The sequence below is a fragment of the Triturus cristatus genome, chromosome 1_1, assembly GCF_964204655.1.
Source record: "Triturus cristatus chromosome 1_1, aTriCri1.1, whole genome shotgun sequence".
NCBI lineage: Eukaryota > Metazoa > Chordata > Amphibia > Caudata > Salamandridae > Triturus > Triturus cristatus.
Window position 1 is genome coordinate 239,537,666 of NC_140579.1, and position 24,576 is coordinate 239,562,241.

Below are 24,576 nucleotides of genomic sequence, written 5' to 3' on the forward strand. Positions count from 1 at the left end.
AAATCGCTTCCATTTCAAAGCATAAGCTGCTCATGTAAATGGTCACTTTAAAATGTCCATGCAGTCCTGCAGTAGGTTTAGATGACCATACTGCACTATCTCAGGAGCCATACTCCCAAACTCAAGGATAAATGGCTGGGATGTAGCATTTGGGCTTTGAACTTCAGTGAGAAGGTCCGGTCTGCAAGTAAGCCTGAGATGTGGAAGGATAGACCGGTGAAGAAGGTCCAGGAACCAGAGTTGTCTCGGCCATTCTGGGGTTATTAGAATCATCTTGGCTGTCCTGGACTCCAGTTTTTGCAGGCCTGTGGGTATTAGTAGGTATTGGAGGAAAAGCGTAGAGAAATCGGTTCGACCAGTTGATCCCTAGGACATTCCCCTAGATGACCTTAGATGGTAAAATCTGGAGGCGAAGTCATGGCATTTTTTCCTCTGTGGTGAACAGATCTGTAGAAGGTGTGCCCCACAAGCTGAAGATATCTCGCACGACTTCATCGTTAAGCATGCACTTGTGGTTTTCGCCAAAAACCCTACTGAGCACATCTGCGTGGATATTCTGAGCCACTGGCAGATGAGCAGCTACTAGTTGTTAGATTTCTGGCGATCAGCCAGTACCAGATCGATTGAGCTTCTTGTAAAAGGGCTCCGGACCGTGTCCTCACCTGCTTGTTCAGGTAGTACATGGTGGTTGTATTGTTCCTTCTGAACAAGTAGGGTGCTGGTCGTAAATGACGGATGAGTTCCAGAAGGTTGATATGATAGGTCTGCTTTCTCGGGGACCATAGTCCTGTAGAAGCCATCTTTCTTGTATGATACCAAATGCTGTAAGCTTCTAGGCCCTGCTAAGTTGACATGAAAAGCAGTGCACAAAATGCCCGTACTTTACCATTCGCTTCAGAGACACAGCTTTTGTAACACAAGGTTCGATCAAGAATAATACGTGACAGGGAGAGATGCTCATGTAGACAGACATTTCAGCATAGCACATTTTGTAATATGTCTGGTCCTTTCTATTATGTTGCAACTATTAACTGGAAAAGCACCAGACCTATATCTTACATTACAGTGGAAAGTCCCAGAAGCAGACCTAGGTCACGCAGGCGGCAACAGTACTTTTCGGACCTTAAATGGTATATAACTATCTAGGCCCTTGCAAATTGGTCAAATGAACTATGCTTAATTTGTGCTACGTATGTGATGATGCTGTATCCTTTGTGGTTTTGGCTTATAAAAGATATCACCAATGTCACATCTTTGGGCATTCAGTATCTTTATTGTCTGCCTCCGTGCTGCACGTACTTTTGCTTTATTTGTTGTTCCCAAATAAATCTTGCTACCAGTTGTGCTGACAGAGACTTGTGTTATTTGTATTATTCCTTATTATTTCTATTTCAGCTTCTACATTTGGTGGAGAATGCAGCCCCAAAACATCTGACCGGCTTCGACGGCCACCGGCTGCTGGACTCCAACTCCTCGGGAGCTCGGAGACCTGAGGTGGTGACATTTCAATTTGTCTTCTCTATCTCCGCTCTCTGGCTGTTGGAGGACGACACCAGTGTTTAACCGTTAGTTGCTTGTGTCATGTCTTTGGCTCCTGCTCTTTCTCTCTCAGCACATTTGTATAGCACTATTTTTACTGGATTCTAAGCGCTCTCCTCCTGTCTCCTTTTCTCTTGGTACTCTTCTCATGCCGAAGCCAGTGTTTCTTTGGCCAGTGTGCCTGTCTCGGGGATAGCTCCATTGGTTGTTTACCGAAGTACTTCTTGGCTGTCATACTGGCAGTCCTCATTACTTTCTTTGTTCTCCTTTTTCTATCACGGAAAATTTCCACTGTGTCGCCATTCTGCTTGTGACATTTCCTTTGCTTCCTCTTAACGTTTGATCGGCGCACTGACTCTGTTTCTGCTTCGGAGCTCTTTCTGCGTTTTGTCATCTGACACTGCTGCCGACTATCAGCTGTCTTTTAATGTGCATTTTGATCTCCTTTGTAGTTCCTGGTCCTCATCTCCACCCCTCCAGACCGGCGATGGTGTCCTTCTGCTCGATTCCATGCACGCAGTCACTCCCTGGTGCTACGCAGCGCTTGGCTGTAACTAGGACCAAGGAGGGCGTGCTTCTGCAACCCCTTTGTCTTGCCTGCAGAGAGTCTCTGGTCTATGGGGGTGGAGGACAATTGGCCCCTGGTCCCCTGGTGACAACTGAGGTCGGTACGCTTTGACGGATCAGTGATCACTAGGTGAGTACATGTTGAGGGTTTATATCCTCCTGGTTGGGTTGTAGCAGGTAGCCCCTCGTTTTAGAGTTGTGGCAGGTTCGCTCCCCATTTGCAGGTGGTTGCGGTGAAAGCACCCCTGTGGCTGCACGCGGTTTAGGTGCAGCGGTTACGCGTAGTTCAAGATTGAGCTGACGAGCTCCTTTGGGACCTTGGTTGGAGGGACTGGTGGAGGGTTGGTGATTAGCATCCCCTCCGGATTTACATATTAGTCATAGGTGTGAACTGTTTGGATATGGTGCTTCATTCAGTATTTAGATTAGGGTTACGTTTCTGTTTCTAGGCAGCCAGTGGCGCTCCAACCAGACTAATAGGTCCAGGGACCCTGCTCAGTGAGAGCAGGGTCAGGAGGATTCGGTGGGAATTCTCGGAAGTGGGCCCATGGGTGCTGTCTCTGTTTGAGCACACCCAGCGTCGTGAGGGGTTGCAACTGCAGATGCTCCCCTGGTATTCTATCGCTGTCTATGATTCAGGGTTCACCTCACTACTTGTTGATGTGCTTTGTACTGGGATTATACTTACTGCACTGTCACCTTCACCACTGGGGTTCGGTGAGGGCAAATATTCGCCTTTTTTCCTTGACTACGCAGTTACTCCCTGAAAATAGGAAGCACAAGACTACTGATGTTTCATGGAGGGTGAAATTCTGCCGTTCCCTGTCTTGCCTGCGACACTCACTGGCTCCAGGGGTGGAAGGTGTCGGATGCTGAGAATAGGAAGGGGGGTGAACGCCTTGTTTCAAACAGTGATGGAATACGTGATTTATTGTTTCCTTGATTTGCATTAGTAAGTTTCTTGAGCTTAATGATTTTTGTTTTCGATACCTATGTTCGTCAGTTATCGAAATTTGACTGTACATCTACATTTTTGACTGATCTGACTTGGACACAAGGACGATTTCTGTTGCCATTTTCATACAATAATATTTCTTGACTGCTCAAATAGACACTTTCACATTGTTTCTATATTTCACATTACCCTACGTCTGTGCACTGCTATTTATGATATGTCGGGTTCCAGCTCTCCTTATGATGACACTCATTACACTCACACTCTTTTGGAATTAGATAACAGGTGCTTGTGTAGATCCGCACCAACTAGGGATAGACCCCGGCAATTTGTGTTATATGTGTGTGCCTGTGTAAGTGCAGAGTTCACCTGTTTTTGTCTCACCTTTTATGTGATTCTAAAAATTTCGTTCCGCAGCACCTCTGTGGGTGTGCGTGGCCCGGAGAGAAAGGGAGGGGACGAAATATCTTACTCTACCTCTGTCTCTTTTCTTCCTATCTATGAATATTTTCGGTGAACTTGTAGCAAATGTCATTTCATGTCACGTTGTCTGATAATGGGCGCTTGCTCTGCTTCATTTTAACAATGCGCAGCTGGCTGTTTGATCACTGACTGATTAGTATCTGTTATCAATTTGTATTATCTGTTATCCATATCCCCACACCTCAGGAATGAGCAGCCAGAAATAGTCTGCTGACTACCTTCTGTGTCACTGTACCGAAGTGTGCCTGTAAGTTTGTCTACTGCAAGAGGGACAGATTACTCCTTCCCACATACACTTCCTAAGAGCTATAATTGGGGTACGAGTTCCTTTCAGGTAACACAACTGCATTGCTGTTTCCATCTATTGAAAATGGGGAATGCAATTATGACATAGGACTGCATATTGTGTGTCGTTTAGATTGCAATGTCTTTCTTGTGACTGTGATTATTCTCCCGGAAGGAAGGGAATGGAAGATTACGGTGTGGGACTAGTTTTTGGGAAGTTGTGGCCAGAGTTGAGTTGGCTCTGGTGCACTGCCTCCTGCTGGACACCGAGGGTGGTCTCCAGATGTGAATAGGTGTCCACCTACTCACAAAAAGGAGGGTGTTGGTGTTGGTATTGCATTATATGCATTAATTTGAAGATCTGTTGTTGTATTGTATGCATTTATTTGAAGTGCTTTTATTTTTGATATGCGGTCTTTGATTAACTATGGGTTTGTTTTGTACTACTCTAGCAACAGAGCTCTTGGACCCTGAGCTTGCACAACAAATTTTGGGCAGGCCCACTCTATCATCAGTAAGGGGTTGATAGACATCCCTTCAGTTAGATTGATGTACATGTGTAAGAACGCTTCTCCTCTGTGAGGAAGTGGGGGGTGCGCTGAAGTGTGTTTACCCTTACAGTCCAAAGTAAATGTGTTTTTGGAATGGATACAACTGCCCGTGCCGAACACATATGTATGCACTGGTATTCTCTACCACAGGTGCACAACCCACCGAGCTGTCCCATGATGAGCAGACCTTTTGCAAATTTCTCGTGCACAAACTCATAAATGGGGAAGTTAACCAAATAGAACTTTTGACAGGATGTTTCAAAATACTGCTTCTCTTGAAACTATGGGACAGGACGCAGCCTATGCACCTTTCAAGTTCTGCAGAAAGAAAAATAAGCTGTTCAAATTATGCACAGTAAAATAAAATACAATACCGCGTCTTAATGGGCTAAGGTCCTGAGGCCCACTGTGCTTCTAAGCAGAAAGCTATGGCCCTAAGACAAACACAGAATACGGGAACAGCCCCCCTCTCTCCATATTATAGTTGCGATGTTGTCAGATTTACGTTCCCTGATTTCTTTCCAAGTGCCCACAACGCACCACATTGATAATGCCCCTGTGAAATGTGCCCCCTCCACCTGGGGAAAAGGATAATGAAGTAGCATTTATACATGTCTCATGGTCCAGGGCAGATCTCATGTCCTTTACCAACGACTTTCTGAAATTATGTGTAGAACAAAGAAGAGGGTACATAGAACTAATGAGACAGGAAGGGAGACAAATAGGTGGAAGGAAACGCCTGATAATTTTATAGAGTAGAAAGTGAGAAAAAAATAAAATAAAGCAATAGTTGCTGAGAAATGGCCAGCACGGCCTTTGAATATATGATACATTAAGGGGTTAAAGAAAACTCTTTTGGACTGGCTTTGAAATAACGATCGTGGGCTGGCCACCGATTCTGGGCATTGCGCCAAAAGACTACACCACACACTACAACAGTTTTCTGTGGGTATTAACAGAACTGGTTAAAAAAAAAAATGTATTCTTCGCAGCGGAGAATGGAAGGAAATGCCAATTCTTAAAGGTATATTACCAAAATAGGATTGAATAACTGTTAGAAATTATTATTGTTTAAGGTTCATTTAAAGATTGATGAAGGGAAATGTTATTTTGTGTATATGCTCTTTAATAAGTTTTGGTTCAACATTTTCAGATGCAAGAACGTCAGAGAAAAGATGTGTGCCGTACGTGTCTGTTTGGTGTCTTGTTAATTGACATTGTGAGGGCCAGAGTGATGCTATCCACAGGTCCCCCACCCAATCTCCCAGAGTGATTTACAAGAGGAGACATTTGCTATTTTAAAGGACAAAAGATTCCATTACATTGCGAAAAGGCTACTTAATTAAAAAGCAGGGGGAACAGAGGACCCTCTTGGCAGTTATCAGGTTATTTCCGTGCATTTATAGGTATTGTCCCTGTTTCAAGTGCTGGTTTTTCGAAGTGTGCATTTGAAAATATTAGCTATTGAGCTAAAAGATGAATGATCTGGGTGGCCTGGGTTCCCATTATTAAAAAAGATGTAAATTGCTAAGATAAAAATGAAATGCCCAGGATAACACAATTAGGTCATGTTAGGTAGCTGGCTTGTTTTTCCCATTTCTCACTCCACAGACGGCAGCCTAACATATAACGTCACCATCCTCACAAGCACATATACTAGGTATATTGCGCTCTTAAAGGGTTTTGCCTAAATTGAATGGAGCAAGGAGAAGTACTATGTTATGTATGCATCTAAAAGAAATATTGTGTATGTATATTAATGTTTTTCATTTCTAGGTTCTTCAGAGTTGCAGGATATATAACAATTTATACTGTAAGGGGAATGCGCTAAAATGCTTTTGAAAGCAGTGCATTCGCCAGGGACTACAAAGGATTGGACAAAGAGTAGTGATATTATGTTTATTTATTGTTCTTTAGTAATGAGTATATGCCAATGCAGAAGGATAGTGCGCATTGAATAACTGTGCTTCGTATTATGATGTTTTAAGGATACAATGTGTACAAATTTAATATGTCTTTTAATGTACAGGTGCAGTCTTTAGGGGTGTTAGTGAATAGGTGTCCTGTGACAAAAACCACTTGTCCCTTTTGTGCCATGCAATGCGGCGACAAATTATGGCAGCAATATCATTATATAAGATCTCTAAAATAGCATTTCTTATTATGCCAGGGCTCCTTCCATAGTAGGGTTTGAATACTAACTATTACCTTATGCTGCCACGTTCCATAGATCTACATACAGGGGATGAAGGTAATGGTAAGAATGCTGAGACAGGTTGGATTTTTACTCCTGAAAATGGCAGACATAATACTTCTTCCAAGGTTGGCTCAAAGTGGATGGAGGAAAAGTGAGCTTGCAAAAACTCAGATTTTCGCATGAGTAGATCTACACCTGCATATTTGCTCATGCTTAAATGCAGTTCACAAATATTTTCTAGGAGTACTATTTCTTGCCCTTCTTCTGTAAAGTTTTGTGCATTAACAACAGTTGTATATCTGCACTTAATGAAAGGACGTGGGTGCACTTTATTTCATTACTCGGCCCCTAATTAGGTCTGGCATTAACAGTGACCTTCTGTGTTTATCAAAATGTTGTCTCTTTCCCTCTCTCTCCATGAGGGGATTCCTCACACCCACAGGCCAACAAATATAACATGCACAGTTGATAAGTGGCCTGCTCCAAGCATTACTAAGACCAACAAAAGTGGCTATAATACAATGTGCAGCGCACACATCATCAAACGAATATGTATTAAAGGGCATAGCATTTATTGATGGGGAAGAAAGGAGAATAGCACTGACAGGCTGCCAGTTAGCAATGGTACAAATAACAAGCAGTGAGAAGAACACTAAAGATAACAGTGACTCATTATACTCTGACCTAATTTATATTAAAAGGAAGGTAGAGGGGGATGAAAAAGAGGAATGGGTCAAAGGAGGAAATGTGCAAACAAAGGAGGGGTTATGGACAGGGCCCAATGGGAAGATATGCCTGCCTTCAGCAATGCTTCCTTCCATCACATGCCTTTTTCATGATCTCTCACATGTTGGCCGAGATGGCATGATCAGACTGTTTTCCCAATGTTGGTACAACTCCGAGTTCCGCCAAATAGCAGAAAGACTTTGCAGGCAATGCACTGTTTGTGCTCAATATAATACTGGGAAGGGCACACCAACTGCACCTGGTCATTTCCCTCCTCCCCACGGACCATTCGAAAGCCTCCAGATGGACTTCATAGACATGCCCCCCGCCCACAAGTACAAACATGTGTTGGTAATTGTGTGCATGTTCAGTAAGTGAACCGAAGCATACCCAACAAAGAACTGTGATGCACATACGGTTGCCAAATGCCTCCTACAGGAACTTATCTCACGCTTTGGAATACCAGCCCTTCTGAGCTCCGACAATGGGCCAGCATTCATTTCCCACGTCATAGGGGGAATATGTAAGGGACTTGGGATCACACAGAAGTTACACTGCGCCTATCACACTCCTTCTGCGGGTGCGGTGGAAAGGTGGAAAGGAAGAACGGGGTGTTGAAAAATAAAATTGGGAAAATGTGTGCATCAACTGAACTTTCATGGGTAGGTGCACTAACACTAGCCCTGCTGGCAATGAGGAGCACGCCAGATAGGGTAACAAAGCCCAGCCCAAGAAATAGTATTTGGCCACCCCATGAACATTGCAGGCCACATGTCCACAGCCCCACTATCAATAACAGACTACCTGCTTTTATGTTGTTGCAAGAAATTAACAGAGACCTTACGTTATCTTCACCACCAGGTACTGCAGGCTCTTCCAGAGGCAACATCTCCACCGCCACATGACCTGCAGCCTGGTGATTGGATCTGGGTAAAGGTCCACACCCGACGGCACTGCTTCCAGCCAAGGTGGAAGGGACCTCACCAGATCATCCTCAGCATAGCAACAGCAGTGAAGTGCCAAGGGCTGACATCCTGGATCCACAGCTCCCACACCAAGAAAGCAGACGCACCAGACAGCAGAGAATGAGCTCGACCAGCCCCACAAGCGAGATCTGAGGCACCTCGCAGGTACAACCTCCGATCCACCACGCAAGACAAGGCCAACGGAAGGTAAGAGGCAGACACCTGCTCGGGGCAGGCTAGGCCTCCAACGGACGACGGAAGACACGAGAGGCAGTAACGTACTGCGCACAACAAACACAGGTCCCTGGGTATCATCACTCCAAAGACGTCTGTACCAGCTACTTTCCAAGGGAGTGCCAACTGTCATGTGCTAGTAACCTCTGACAGTACACCATCAAGGCACCAACGTTTTCTTCTAAATGGTTGACTGGTGTCTGCACCAATAAACCCCTAGGAGGTGCATCACCCGCTAGTTAGATATTAAGGACAAGGCTTTGGAACATCAAAGAGCAGAATTGAACACTTGGTTAAGGGTATGCAACTACCTAAGTAGACCCCAATTACGACAAATGCCAGCAACAAGATCTGGAAGGCTTAGATCTATACAAGTGAGGGTAGAAGAGTAACAACTAATAATTCATATGAGGTTATTGTGTCCTGGAATAAAATTAAATAGTGTGCTGGAACTAACTGTGCCAAATACTCAACTATTGAGTGTGTTAAGAGACATGATCTTGCAAGCCATCTCGTTCCCCACTTTTGGACATCAAACAACAGCACAAGAAATAGCGGACATTTGACTTGACATTTTGGATTGCGTGATTTATGCAATAGAAGAGATGTGGTCTTATCAGAGACATTAACTAAACAAGTGAAAGAAAGGAACAATGCCAAGTACAAAGAAGAACGGACAGAACGTGGCCATCAGTATTAGGAGCCATATTGGCACCAGTCCCATGGATAATAGTGACTGCACTGATAATAATATTTGCAAAAACAATTGAAATACTGTTCATCAATGGCCGGCAGGGAGGTGAGGGGTTAGAAGAAAGTGATTTGGTATCAGATGGGGCAATGTAGAAGCCATCTTTCTTGTATGATACCAAATGCTGTAAGCTTCTAGGCCCTGCTAAGTTGACATGAAAAGCAGTGCACAAAATGCCCGTACTTTACCATTCGCTTCAGAGACACAGCTTTTGTAACACAAGGTTCGATCAAGAATAATACGTGACAGGGAGAGATGCTCATGTAGACACAGACATTTCAGCATAGCACATTTTGTAATATGTCTGGTCCTTTCTATTATGTTGCAACTATTAACTGGAAAAGCACCAGACCTATATCTTACATTACAGTGGAAAGTCCCAGAAGCAGACCTAGGTCACGCAGGCGGCAACAGTACTTTTCGGACCTTAAATGGTATATAACTATCTAGGCCCTTGCAAATTGGTCAAATGAACTATGCTTAATTTGTGCTACGTATGTGATGATGCCGTATCCTTTGTGGTTTTGGCTTATAAAAGATATCACCAATGTCACATCTTTGGGCATTCAGTATCTTTATTGTCTGCCTCCGTGCTGCACGTACTTTTGCTTTATTTGTTGTTCCCAAATAAATCTTGCTACCAGTTGTGCTGACAGAGACTTGTGTTATTTGTATTATTCCTTATTATTTCTATTTCAGCTTCTACATTCCTTGTATCGGTAAGTGATCCATGTGGGCTTCCCACCCGAGCAGTGAGACATCCATGACCATGGTCTGTGTTGGTGGCGGATTGTGAAAAGGGATTCCCCTCATGAGATTTTTCTGGGAACACAACCACTGGAGAGATGATACAGCGTGAGTTGAAAGGGTGATCTTGTCCTCCCAGTTCCCTGAGAACTGATTCCACTGGTCCTCCAAGCACTCTTGGACAGGGCGCATGTGGAGGCGAGCATTGGGGGTCAGAGCCGAGGAGCGAGGAGACTATGCGTACTGATGGACGGGTTATCCGCTGCAGATTGAGACTTTTTTGGAGCATGGATAACCGTTGTTCCTCCGAAGGAAACACCTTTTCCTGTAAAGTGTTGTGGTAGCTCCTAATTAATGTAGTATCTGAACCGGAGATTACGTGGACTTTTGAACATTGGCATGCAGACCCAATTGATGAATCAATGAAGCAGATGTGCAATCTATAGGAAATGTTCCTAGGCTTCTGTGAAGGTGGATGCCTTGATCAGCCAATCATCCAGATAGGAATGTACAAAGATTTTGTGTTTCCAAAGTTGTGCTGTCACCACCCGCCATGCATTTGGAAAAGGTCCTGGGCGCTGACTCGAGGCCGAATGGTAGAACTGCAAAATGGTAGTCGTTCTGTCCCAAGACGAACCTGAGGAATTTCCGATGGGTCTTTGCGATAGGGATTAGAAAATAAGCGTCTTGAAGATCTATTGAACAGAGCCAGTCTCCCTGCTGAAGTTGGGGGTAAATTTGATGAAAGCCAGCATCCTGAATTTTTCCTTCTGGATCCACTTGTTTAAGCTGAAAAGATCGAGAATAAGTCTGAACTCTTGTCTGCCTTTCTTTTGCACTAGGAAGTATCTGGAGTAGATACCTTCACCTCATTGGTTTTGTGGAAATGTGCCTTTTCAGGGGCACACCGATGCAGGGCTCACCCTTAAGTTTGTCCACGGGTCCTTAGACTAACAACGAAGAGATTGGCACTGAAGCTGGAATTCAACATAACAAGTTTATTAATCACTCATGAGTGGGACTACATCAATACAACACCCTCGGGCGCTGTAGGAGGTAATACATGGAATACAGAAACTATGGGCCTTTTATACACAGTTTGTTGCAGAGTAAGCATGTAGTTACAAATAGAAGGTACAGGCCTGCACAGGAATAGATCCTGACAAACATGGGCAGATGAATATCACTTAGTCAGCAAAGTGGGAGGGGAAACAGAACTGCTTACATCAGTAGGATGTGATAGACAGTTACATTCTCACACAGGGGCATTCTAGCAGCTACAGGCCTTTCTGAGCTCAAAAATTGCTCTGGCTCAGTACAGAAGGAGTTAACTAAGGTTGATGACTCAAGCAGAATAGAAAAGCAGGCAACAGTGGAGACGGCAGAATCACAAGGCTAACAAAATGGATGCTGCAAACAAGATGGCTTCAGCTCATGCCAACAGCAATTATTTTCGATTTCCACAGTTTGGAGGGACTGGTTCTACCGCTTTTTGTGGCACAGAGTGTATTCAAGACCCAGGCGTCTGTTATGCACTGCCACTCTGCAAGATAATTTGCAATGCTACCCCCTACCGGAGTGGGTAACAGGAGAGAGGGAAGAGACGATTCAGGGTTTTGCTGTAGCGGGTTGTCGTCCTCCTTGGTTAGCTTGTTGGGAGTTTCGTCCCCTGTGTGTCTTGTGCTGTGACTGGTAAGATCGCTTATATTGTTGCGATCTGCCGGACTGCCATTGAGGGGTTTGAACCCTTCTGTGAGGGAAAACGCCGGTAGTAAGGGCAGAATGAGTGCCGCTGTTCCTTATATTTTTCTAATCCCACTCCCTTTAAGGCATCCACTTCCGTCTTCATTCTCGGCATTTCGTCGGCGTGCAAGCCGAACAGGGTGGAACCGGAAAAAGGTCAATTTTACAGGCGTAACTGGGCATCTGGCTTCAGAGATGTCTATCGCAGCCATGCTTGTTGATGTAAAGAGATCCCGTGGCAGTAACTGTGAGCGGCGAGAATCGAGGCATCTGCTGCCACGCTAATGACTTCATGTGAGACGATAGCTCCCTCTTGGACGATTTCTCGAAAATCTTCCTTGTGCTCTTTTGGGAGATGAACCGCAGCAAAGTATAGACTGGAATCCCACAAGGCACAGTCGAACCTTCGTAGGAAGGCTGGGACACTGGCTGCTTTCATGGATGTAGAAGCCATGCTGCAAATCTTGCGTCCTGACGAGTCCACCTTTTTGCTCTCCTTATCGGGGGAGAAGTAGCAGATGGTAAGGTGGCGTGGGACTTTCGTGCCGCTAAAATCACCACTGAGTCGGGAGGAGTATCGGCATGTAAGAACAACGGATCCTGTTCTAATGGTCGGTATTTCTTTTGGAGCCTTGATGGTGCTGATTTTGCCGCAGCAGGCGTAAGGAACAATTCCATGGCTGTCTCCAGAAGATCTGGTACTAGTGGAAGTAACTGTCTAGAGGCTGTGCGTTATTGAAGAGTCGATGGAGTAGGGATCGCCAAAGGTATGTTCAATTTCAATGCGCATCGAACCAGTACCTCTTGAAAAGTGTTGAAATCATTAATTGGGGAGGACCGCAGTTGAGGATAGTCTGTCAATGTAGGAGAGTATCATCTGGTAGACGAAGACATATATCTATGACGATAGTGTTGTAAGTGTGCTCTTGACCTGTGGTAAGATCGGCGACGTGAATGGCGGGATCTCATGGAGGAGCATGAGTGCCCGTGGCGAGAACGATGGCGTGTCCTTGAATGTGATCTACTAGGTGCCGGTGTGATGGGGACCGGAGGTACCACAGGAGAAAGCAGGGCAGGTGCTGGTAGCTATGATAGTACCCGAAGCGGAGGTACTTGCAGTGGAGGCGGAGCCAGTAGCGCTGAAGGTATTGGAGCTGTTGGAGCCGCTGAGTTCAGTCGAGGAGAGACTGGGATGGGAGATGCAGGTATCTCAACCAGTGATGGAGTTCTGGAATGAGACTCCGATGAGGAGTAGATTTTTTACTTCTTTTGGAGGGTTTTCGTCTCTTCAATGTTGATGAACTCCTCGACGCCGATCTCCATTGTCGACTGGCCTTCGACCACTATCTGCTACTCAACGTCGACCCCTGTCGACGTAGACTACTTAATGAAGACCGGCTTCTCTGCGTTGGCCAATCTTGTTGTCGACGTTTAGCTGTCGACGTCGGCCTTTTACCTCTCGGCGACGGAGACTCGGTATCCCTCGACGTCAACACTTGTCTTGGTGTCAGCCGACGGTGTGAAATGGCTCTCGACGTCAAGCATCGACGTCAAGAGTCGACGTTAATGCGACGTCGAGCCAGTCAATGACGGCAAACACGCGGGCACCGTAACCTCCTCTCGACGTCGACCGCCACGCTGTCGCCATGTCTTCTGCCTGAAGAAGACCTCTCTGACCTCCGGCGTCCACTGGAGGTTGAGGGAAGAGCAATGGTGGAGGACTTACCTCCCACTTGCTCAGAGGTCCACCTGGCTACTTGCTGTTTTCTCCTCTCTTCTCTTCTGCCTGTCACGCAGGATACGTCTGAAGAAGGTTTTGCAGATGTCACATGAGGCAGGAAGGTGAGAGAATGGTAGACAAATAATACAGACCGCGTGTGTGTCTGTTTTGGCTTTTTTTCTGCCACAACTAGGACATTTGTCGAAAAGAGATCGCATTTTAAATAGGAAAAAAGCCTTTTTACTATCAGAAAAATACTTTGCTCCACAGAGAAAGGCAAAAAACGTTGATTGAAGCAAAAAACTGAACTTTGAAGATGTAAATTGGAGAAATTTAAAAAAACTAAAAAGATTGAGTTCAATGCTCCACGGGTCCTGTCAGAAGTAGCCGGAAAAAATAATTGAGGTAACTGGCTCTAGCTGAGCATGATGGGATATTGATGGTCTCCCTGCTCTTAGAGGGACAGCCTACTTTTTTCTTCACTTATAATGGCAGCCTATGGGCTACATGTCCTGTACCTCTTCATCTCCGTTTCTCATAGCAAAAGGGTTTGTGAAGGTTATTTTTCTGTACCATTACAATAATTTCATGTACTGAGAGCATATATTATTACAATCTCTTCTTTTGCCATTCCAAGATGAAGAACTCTGACCACTGTAGCCTAACCCTAAGCTGCATTATGACTTTAAGTGACTTTTCAAGGCCTGCCCGAAAGAAGGCAAACTTCAGTACTTAAGAACTTATAATGGATAAAGTGCTACAGGGTCCCCGCAGATGGGAAGGACTATTCAACGCTTATGACTATACATGGAAATCCCCTACGAGAGAATATACTTTTCTAGATGCATTAGTCTGTGCAGAGCCCTGGATATAAGTAATATTCCGATCCTGAACTGCTCAGAGCATTAAAGATATCCTACTACAGCTGCATTTTTCAGCCCAGGTAGCATCCTAACATAAGCTGCACTGTTCTGCAGAGATAATGTCCTTTTTAGTAGCACATGTCTGCTCATAGCCCTTGAGATGCTGTACTATTCACATTCTGGTTGCCTTAAAGAATCAATGATAACCTACTAAGACTGCACGGTTCAGTGGATAGCCCAGGTCATATCATGCAATAGGTTTCACACCTATACTAAGAGCAGTGACAATAATGTTCTTTACCTGCCTTTGAGTGTACAGACCCCCGGAAGTGCCATGATATTCCCATTCTGGGCTACACAGAGCCCCAGTGATGTTCTAATCTACCTGCATTGTATAGAGGCATGTAAAGGTAAAATCCTGCTTTAAGTTGTAGTGTTCTGCAGAGAGCATTGACTATATTGTTATACAGCTGCACTGGTCTATGCAGAGCTGAAGACACCATGTTGTTTTCTTTCCGGTCTGCTCCAAGCCCAAGTGATAGGCATCTGTTAATGGCATGCCAAGGTTACACCCTGCTATAAGCTGCACTGGCCTGTGCAGAGACCTGGAGATTTTCTTCTAGTCATCTCAGATCCCAGAGATATGCTACTATTAGTGCATTTTCCAGCGAGGGGCCAGTGTTGCACTGCCTTTGGCACCACTACTCTGTGGAGAGACCTGTACATATTATGCTAATTTGTGCAGAAGATACATGGTTTCCTGCTAAACTTTCTTGTTCTCAACCAATCAAGAATAATACATTCTCCCCGACAATCAATTATTAAAGAAAACTATTATTTTTAATGATCTAGATACCATCACTCACAGCTGCTCATCCAGAAGATGTGTGGTGGGGGTAACCCGGGTGGGGGGTTGCACTGCAGGATCAAAGGGGAGCCTTCCTGCACTACCACTGGGTCCAGGTTCTCCTTCGGCCACAGAGGGGAGCCTGCACAAACATAAAAAACGCATGCAAATAGTGACAATGTTAGAGCAGGACATTGGCTCTAAACTTAACCCTTTAATATTTTTAACATATGCAAAGATGCTGCACAGTGCACTGTTCTGAAAGCATGAAGTGATTACTCTGCTAATGGTGTGTGCTTACTCCTCCTTTCATAGTGCGTGCCCTGTGTTGTGAACTTGACAGTTTCAGCTCAGCAGTGTACAAGTACTCCAATGGTGTGTGCATTAAGTATTCTGCTTTGACTGTGTGAAGTACTCTTTCTGCTCTTTAAGTGCCTGCAATGAGTAATCTGCCCTTCAGTGCATTCATTGCTTCTTCTGCAGAAAGGCATGTGCAATGTATATTCTACTCCAGTGATTCTTAACCTGTAATATTAAACAGAGTGTGTGTGTATAAATATATTCACTGAAAAAAATAAAAAATGTATATATAGATTTCCTGAAAAAAACAAAGGTTAAAGTAACATTATATGTAAGAACAAGGGTACCCCTGACACAAATTCCTAAATCAGGGAAAATAACTTGAATGTAAATGTCACAATATAGGAAAGTTAAAAATACTCGTGGACCTAAATATTACATGTCATGAACATATACATGCAACCTCTATTTAGTGGTACCAAAATTATTTTTTATTAATTTTTACAAATACATTATACTGAATGTACACATTAAAAAGGGAAGAGAAAACATATGATTCTCTATATTCAAATTTGCACTGTGATATGGCAATAAAGATTCAAAAATCGATTCTTATATTGACACAATATCAAGTACAGTTCGCACAGTGTCAATAATAGATGTCTTTGAAATAAAGGTGTTTACAATAGTTCAATTTGTATCAAGACATATACATAGTGAGAAAATAATCACTTCATTATATACAGAGGACATTCATTTCTGGCATGGCTCTCATTTCCAAGAGCCATGCCAGAAATGAATGTCCTCTGTATATAATGAAGTGATTATTTTCTCACTATGTATATGTCTTGATACAAATTGAACTATTGTAAACAACTTTATTTCAAAGACATCTATTATTGACACTGTGCGAAATGTACTTGGTATTGTGTCAATATAAGAATCGATTTTTGAATCTTTAATGCCAGATCACAGTGCAAATTTGAATATAGAGGATCATATGTTTTTAGTATAATTTATTTGTAAAAATTATTAAAAAATAATTTTAATACCACTGAATAGAGGTTGCATGTATATGTTCATGACATGTAATATTTATGTCCACGAGTATTTTCAACTTTCCTATATTGTATATTTACATTAAAGTAACATTATAGTTAAGTGAAAATGTAATGTTTAAAACTTTTAAAACTACAGAAATTCGCCATTTATTGTTATCTCAAGTAACTAAAACTTGTGCCCTAAGGTACCTATAACTTAAATAAATAAACAATGATTGTCATAGAAGATGTCATGAGTTATGTAATGTATGGGGCAATCAGCAGTGCATGATGAGTATGAGAGTTAAAGCTATCTAAGGGCACAGATTATAGTTACTTGAGATAACTATAACTGGTGACACACAATGCGATGATTTTTATTGAATAATTTAAAAATATTTAATAAAGTTTTATTAAACTGTCTGTGATTCTTTCTTTTGCAATCGTTTTTATTTTTTACATTATTGAGGTGAAAATGTGATAATAAGTGGTTAAAGATATATTTTTTGTTCCTAAAAAATAAAAAATAATACTTCTTACTTTTAAACATTTTACATGCCACAAAATGTTTTTAAAAAAATAACAATCACCTACAGACTCTCTAGATTATGGAATACACAGAAACTGCAACCATCCAAGCAGCCTTTAAACAGCAGTGCAATTCCCAGCAGTGGAGCAAAAGCTCCAGCCTAGGAAATGCTGCAAAATACATATGGTAAGTTCTCCTGGGGGTGACGGTTTCAGGTTCTGTTGATAGTGAACCCGAGCGAGTGCAAGAGGTTCACCGTGGAGGTGGGAGACAACATTCTGAGGCGAGTCCGCCGTCAACAGCCAGTCATCGAGACATCTTGAAGCACTCAAGCACCAAATCCGCCTAGTCTCAGAATAGATGGGTGTCATCAAAGGGCATGTGCATAAGGGATTTCTGGACACCCCCTGAAAAGCCAGTTGTCCTCAACCAGGCGTGGTGCCTCAGGGACACCATCGATAAAACCGCTCTGCCTAGTGAGTCATTTGGGTAAAGTCCACAGCAAAAAGTGAACTTTGCTTGGTCTCTCCCATTCCCACTGGCAACATCCTTAGAGAGTACAACCCAGGCCTCCTCCGGCACCTGTGGCAGTACCTGGGCAACCATGTCCCACAGAGTATGGGAATAATGGCCCAATGGGCATGTGGGGTTCACAGACCGCAATGCCAGGCTGGCGGAAGAAAACACCTTCTACCCCAGTGAGTCCGGCCTCTTGGATTGCCTATCCGGGGGGAAGTAGGGAATGCGCCATGGGATGTTGAGGCACGGCCCAGCATGCTCTCCGGGGTAGGGTGTTGGGTGACGAAGTTTGGGTCCCCTGGAGCAAGACGGTGGTGGCAGGCAATTGGCCCATTCACAGGAGCCCCTGTGTCGGGTTTGAACCAAGTCCCCAAAAGGATGTCAGTGAGGGCGTTATTGAACGGGAGTGAGGTTCAGATATGGAGACTCCCGGTTGCAGCACCTCTGTCAAGATGTTAGTCTTAACTGCCACCAAGGGCAACTGCAAGTCAAGGACCTCAGCCACCGTCCGCAACACCATTGCACATGAGGCTCCCTCGTCAGTAGCCACAGTAGAGCATACCAGAATTTGGATAAGTATCCAGTCCACTGGCTTGCTAGGGACTTCCTCATAACGCTCTGCCTCCAGGAAAGTTTGGAGACGAGGAGTCGGCACCAGCCCAGGCTCTACTGCAGAGGAAGGACTTAAATGTCGATGCTCCCTTGTCTTGTTGGTAGACGGGCAAGGAGAAGTCGAATACCGCTTCGACTTCTTCTTGAGCTTCAACTTACCAGAGTGTCTCGAGGACTCGGAGTGGGAGGATGACCACTCCTAGGACTTCCTCTTAAACGGGACTTCGAGTGACGCAGAGTCGCACGCCAGGCCACCATGGGTTATGTTTGCGCTCCAGCCACCACAGGCAGACAAGGTGCTGGTCTGTCACCGACATCAGCAGATGACAGGCTTGGCAGGGCTTGAATCTGGTTTTCAAAGATGATATAACTCACACCAATAGGATAAATTAAAAAAACACTGAACAAAACGTCAAAATTCAGTCAAATAGTGACTGAGGGGTAGCTCTTCTCTGGATCAGCGCTGGCTGGCTCAGACAGATATTAGCTGAGGTCAGCAAGCCTATGTGGAATCTATATAGGTGCGGCAGACGTCACTTCCAGCGTGGAAGACACACGTGAAGCCAAAAAAAGCCATTTACAGGAGCGCAGGAGTACTACTCCTGAAAAATCTTCCGAATCCAGTATGACGCCCGGGAAAATTCAAATGTAAAGAATCTGTGGGTAGAAGTCTCTATCAGATTCTGCAGCACAGTCACTGCTCGCCCACCTCCAGTTCCTGCTTCACAGTCACCACTTTAAATGCTCTGTTCCACTCTTCAGTAATTGCACTAAGTTTCTTTATGAACCATATCTATTCCTTGCACTCTGCAGATCGAATTCAACCATTTACTGAAAACTTGTTCTAGTAAATAGTTTGAATGAACTTGAGATGTATCATTTTGTGCACTGAGCTCCTTTAGAAGTATGAGAGATTTTGTAAAGGTAAATTTCGGATTCCTTAAGCTTCAATTAACAAAACTGATGTAATAGAGGCCCCCTTTTAATAGGTAAACCTGGTACTGAGTTTTTTCGGGTAACATGCAAATTAACTTTGACATCTTAACATGTAATTGCCTGTTTATAAAGTTACACTGTTTCGTTTAATAGGGACACCTTACACCTTTAAGGCACCTGCATCTGATGACACCACATGATGATAGACCACATACAGTCTCGGGGTTTTTACTAACAGGATTTGTTTCCTGCCTTTCCTCTCGGATCCATTCCTCCACAGACTACTGCTCAAATTCAGAGATGTCCCGAGGAGAAACAGAAAATGGGAGGTCAGCGCTTGCCAGCAGGAACTTCAAAGATGTAAAATACAGGGTGAATAAAAGAAAACGAGTGGGTACTGAACTAAGACTTCGACAATACCATCTCCTAAGAAAAACGGTTCACAGAGACAGAGAAAAATGCTCAAACTGTGAGTCAGGTTTCCAGAAAATATATTTGTAGATAATTCTGTGCTAAGCAAATTTTCTAGCTGCCTTTACTTACATTCCCCTGTACACTAGAGTGATTTAAAAATGTAAAACAAAGAACGTCTACTGCTCTACAACAAACACATTTGAAACTACTGTGCAGATAAGACGTCTTTTTGAGGTTACAAAGTAAGCTCTTCCACCATCTATCAATTTTCACTGAATTTATTATTATTAGGCAACAAAATAATGATCACGTCGCTAATCTTTGTTTTAAGAAAAAAAAAACAGGATTATATATACCAAACCTGAACATCCACTGTAAATGCCCCAGGTTGTCTCTCTTAGCACCCTGCCCTAAATGCTTTCCATTCATAGTATTGCCCATCTTCTCCTTTCAATCCTTCTGAGAGAAATCCCCCGTCGTTTTCAGTGGTCAGCCCTTAACAGGTGTCTTCACTGACCTTTGTGACACCGTTTACCCCTCACTAAACAGCCAACCCCCACCACTCACCTCCGAACACCAGGAACACACAAAGAAAGACAGGAGCTTTTCAAGGGTCCTAAATTATTTCATTTGAGTCTTTATAATGTTAACCGCAGGTGACTGTGTTGTAATAGCCATTTCCACAACCCTCTCTTTAGGAATTAGTTGTTGATATTTGTGAAAGCCTTTTCTTTTACAATATTTTGGAATTAAGACTCTGGAAAGAATAAAACAGTGAACCCTAAAAGCAACGTCTTCCTTTTTCAGCTATCCCTCATGTCCCTTTGTATGAATACACCAGTGATTCGAATGATCCATCATGCACCTCCTTCAGGTCGTAATCAGATATCAAAGACCACTGAACCCTCTTGCTCCTTAATTTCCAATTCTTCCATTAGCTAACCTGTCACAAAGTCCTAGAAACCTGCCCAGTCCAGTCCCATTGGGAAGACAAGTAGTCTGATCTGCCTTGCTGGAGCCTTGTTATCAAACATTTCACTTCTGCAAGCCAGCACCATTTGCTTTTAGAACATATTTTGTTATAGTTCTTCTCATAATAGCTGATCCAACAACATTATCTTTCAAACTATCTAACTCTACCTTCAACTAGGTACTCACTATATGAATCCAGCTTATCTCATCACAGTTATGGGATGCCCATTTTCTATTAGCATGTTACTATAAAGTACATAAAAACTTGTGTACAAACTTTGTGTGATGCACCTCGTGAATCTCTTGCTGTAGATCTGGTTTAAGGAGGGGCACTCACTATTAATCTGACTGAGTTAACAATGTTACTTTCCTTGAGGAACCATATCCTTTTCATTTCTGCAACAGTGCGACTTTGCAGGGTTCTGCTCCTGTTCTGTAGAATAGTGTGTGAAAATGGCTTATGTTATGGCTAGCTTCCAATGGCTCCAGTGCTCTTGGTCTCAGAAGCTGGCTAGAACAAATGGATAGGTGCTGACTGCAATAGTCCACTCCCTTGAAATGGCACTAGGAGACTTGCTGGCGCCAAGCTTTTTGTTGTTGGAGGGCTAGCGGCTTAACAAAGCATTGCCTCATTCCCAGTGCAGGGTGCCCATAAAACTTGAAAGCACTTGTTATGTTTTATTCTTGATTCATTAATTCTAAAAATATTTTAACAAGCATTCAAGGTTACTTCTGGGAGAGGAGGTATAAACCTGATGAAAATACTGATAATGGAGAACTAAAGATACAGGTTAATAACTTGCCACGTTTGCCCTATAGCCAACAGCAACGTCCAGAGACACTGGCAGAATAACATTTGTAAATAGTTATGTATGTACACAGGATCAATTGCAATAGTGTTACGTCCCTCTATCCCACAGGTGCTAAGCAGTACATCTAGAGAGCTGCAGCTGGATCTTGCTGAATAATGTATACCTCCTACATCCTCCACCAATATTCAAAGTACATGTGGATCCCAAGAAGTCCGAAAACCACTACTGAAAGGACATTTGCAAAAGTATCTTGCTTGAAAGCCAGTTACCCCTTTAGCCCAACATTAGCTCTGAAATACCCAATAAAAGATGATAATGGATACTATGTGTGTACATCTTCCCCAGGAAGCCATCAGCAAAAATAGATTGGATAGTGAGTGTCTCCAGAGCCTTCAAAACCTTTCTCATACACACCAGCCGCAGGAACCTGTTGGAAAGCATGCCTGCCACCTTCAACTCCCTGGAGAGCCACAACAGCAGTACTCACGAGACACCTGCAGCACAATCTTGTTAGAGATCGCCGTTCCATGATAATTTCGGGCGAAGCACTGGTACTCTCCCTCATATTCTTCCCGTTGACCCCCGCTGTGAAAGTCAATGACCAATGTCCCAGAGCGCACCCTCATGGAAACCCGGGGATCCTTTGCCACATTGAAGAACTTCCCATTCCGTGTCCATGAAAACCTGTGATTGGAGAAAAGCCAGCCTGTAAAACATAAAAGGGTGGCAGAACGGTCCAGGTAGTTCGAGCGAACCACATGTGCCTTCTCAATGTAATCTTTAGTTTAATGCTCTTTCATCAAAAATCTATAACTAAATATTTTGTCAACACCAGTGCAAAGGCTGCCAAGTAAGAGGTTGTAAATAACTGCATCAGGTCAGGAATAAAAGTTGGACACAAAGCATTCCAACTTAAAATGGTTCATTTGGAAAATTAAACACATGACGTTACAAAATGCAGAACAAGCATAAAGTGAAAAACAATTGCTTACATTGCTTTTGAAAACAACTGTTCCGCTACAAGGGTACCTCATTTCCCAATGTGTTTCTAACTCATAGTATAATTTGAGCTGAATTTTAAGATGCATTCCTTTAGGGAGTGCTGTTTATTTGGTTCACATAAGAAAAGGTTACTTGCCTGAAATACCATTTCAGAAGCAGTGTACGAATCTACAAGGTTGTATACATCAAATGTCCCATAATGGCAAAGTTAGGATTCATCAAACAGCAAAGTTATAAGCAAATCAAAACATTATTTTCTTATGGAAACTCAATCCTAACTTTAACTACCCAATGGTGACTGCCACTGGGTAATATATATATATTATATATAGTACTTAACAAAAGAGAATTCGCCGCACTCCAAGAAAAAAATAAAAATATTATCATAATCCTTCTTTGGAGTGTGGCGAGTTCTTTTGTGGAGTAGTATGTATATAGATATTGTTTTGGTATTACTATAATTTGAAACGTTTAGTCTTCCTTCCCCGCCAGGACCAGCTGCCAGAGTGCACCTCCCAGACTTCTCTCAGACCGAATGGCTACATAAAAATATCTGTGGTAACCCAGGTCACATGACTAACCATAAAGAATGCCCTGCAATTAACATTTATTATAAAAATTGCAGAAGAAAGGGGAATTTTGCAAAAAGTGGAAAAAGTATAAATTCTAGTGACAAAGTGCAAGAAGTTGACCCTGAAATGGAAGCTATAGAGTTACACATATAAGGTAGTGAGAATTGCTTTGTGATTTCAGACTGTGAACATGCCCTCGATACTGTCCTCATAAATGGCATCAAAGTAAATATGATGTTGGATTTAGGTGGAAGACTTGCCCTAATTTCTGATAAAGATTACAACACACTGTTTAAGGAGATTGTTGAAATATCCTGCAGTAAAGCTGTATAGTCTTGGGGGTAAGCCCATTGAGCTCAGAGGACAATGTGATGCATTAATCGAATTCAAAAGAAACATAACAAGGGTAAAGTATGAGTTCCTTTGGTAAGAGATACCATACTCAGATGGCCATATCAAACGTTTCTAGGATTTACTCTTTATCCCAATGTCATTCCTCAAATGAAAGTTAATTGTATGAATTATTCAGGAAAACAATCAAGGATTTTCCAAATATGTTTTCCAAAATGGTTGTCTTAGAGGATATGCTCATTGCATCAGTCTTAAAAATGCAATTCCTAAGCCAGTAGAGTGAGAAACATTCCTATTAGTGTAAAAGATGCAGGTAACAAGGAAATTGAGAATGTCTGTTCAGAAAATATAATTGAACCAATGGAGTCAAATGTGTGGTTCACGTCGGTTGTTTTTGCTCATAAAGGTTATGGTAATGTCAGACTATGTAATGACCTAAAAGAGCATAATAAGAATGTTACTGAAGACAGGTATTTATTACCAAATATTACCGAAATAGTCAACTGTTCTTGCTGTAGTGCAATACTGTACAACAGTCCGTTTCCGTTCAGTATACTGCCACGTTAAACTGAGTGGAAAGTAAAAAAATGTAACTTCTTATCACACTGTGCAAATTTTATCTGTTTTCAAAGTTTTTCAAAGAATGTCATGACATTGCAGCTAAGTTCTGTCACTGTTTTAGAAATGCAAACAAATACTGGATTTCCAAACATACTATTCTGGTGAGGCAGGCCTTAATAATGTGTAATAGTATCTACAGTGTGATTATTCGAAATGGTAGTGGGGGTTTCGGAGAAAATTTGGAGTCCCTTTCCTCTTGACGCCTTCTCCCAGCCAGGATTTAAATGACAAAAGATGTTAATGATGGCCCATTACAGACGAGCTTACTGCAACTCAATTTTTGGGCCGAAAATAAAGCATAATGTTTCTTCTGGCCAGAGACTGGGGCCCCCCCTGGGATCACTTGAGGCCCCCCTAGGGGGGCCCACCCCTCCAGTTTGAAGACCTCTGTTCTAGCATCTTCCAGTGCACTCGAACAACACAACTACATTTATTATTTATTATTATTTAAGAAGCTTATAAAGCGCACGGCTACCTCCAGAGGGGGTGTCCCGGCGCTATAGACTGCATACTTAAAGAGAAGAGAGTTAAGATTTAGTGAACAGCCAGGTTTTCAATTTATTACGAAAAAGAGGCTCTGAAGAAAGGAACCTTAGATCAAGAGGTAAGCTGTTCCAAAGTTTAGCTGTCATAACGGTGAAGGCTCTACCGCCCATTCTAGAGCGGCGAAAGCGGGGAACAGTAAGAAGACGAAGGTTGTTTGATCTCAAAGATCTAGCCGAT

At 43.1% G+C, this 24,576-nt stretch overlaps 1 protein-coding gene across 2 annotated transcripts in view; it reads right to left on the reverse strand.

The window, feature by feature from the left end:
• The window catches only part of NFASC (neurofascin), a 1,241,670-nt gene that overhangs the window by 554,816 nt on the left and 662,278 nt on the right, over positions 1 to 24,576 (reverse strand). For both annotated transcript variants that reach the window (XM_085627649.1, XM_085627634.1), the window contains exons 7-8: positions 21,795 to 21,991; positions 15,193 to 15,315 (exon numbers count right to left, since the gene is read on the reverse strand). In XM_085627649.1, coding sequence (XP_085483775.1) covers positions 15,193 to 15,315; positions 21,795 to 21,991 — 320 coding nt within the window. The remainder of the gene's footprint in view (positions 1 to 15,192; positions 15,316 to 21,794; positions 21,992 to 24,576) is intronic.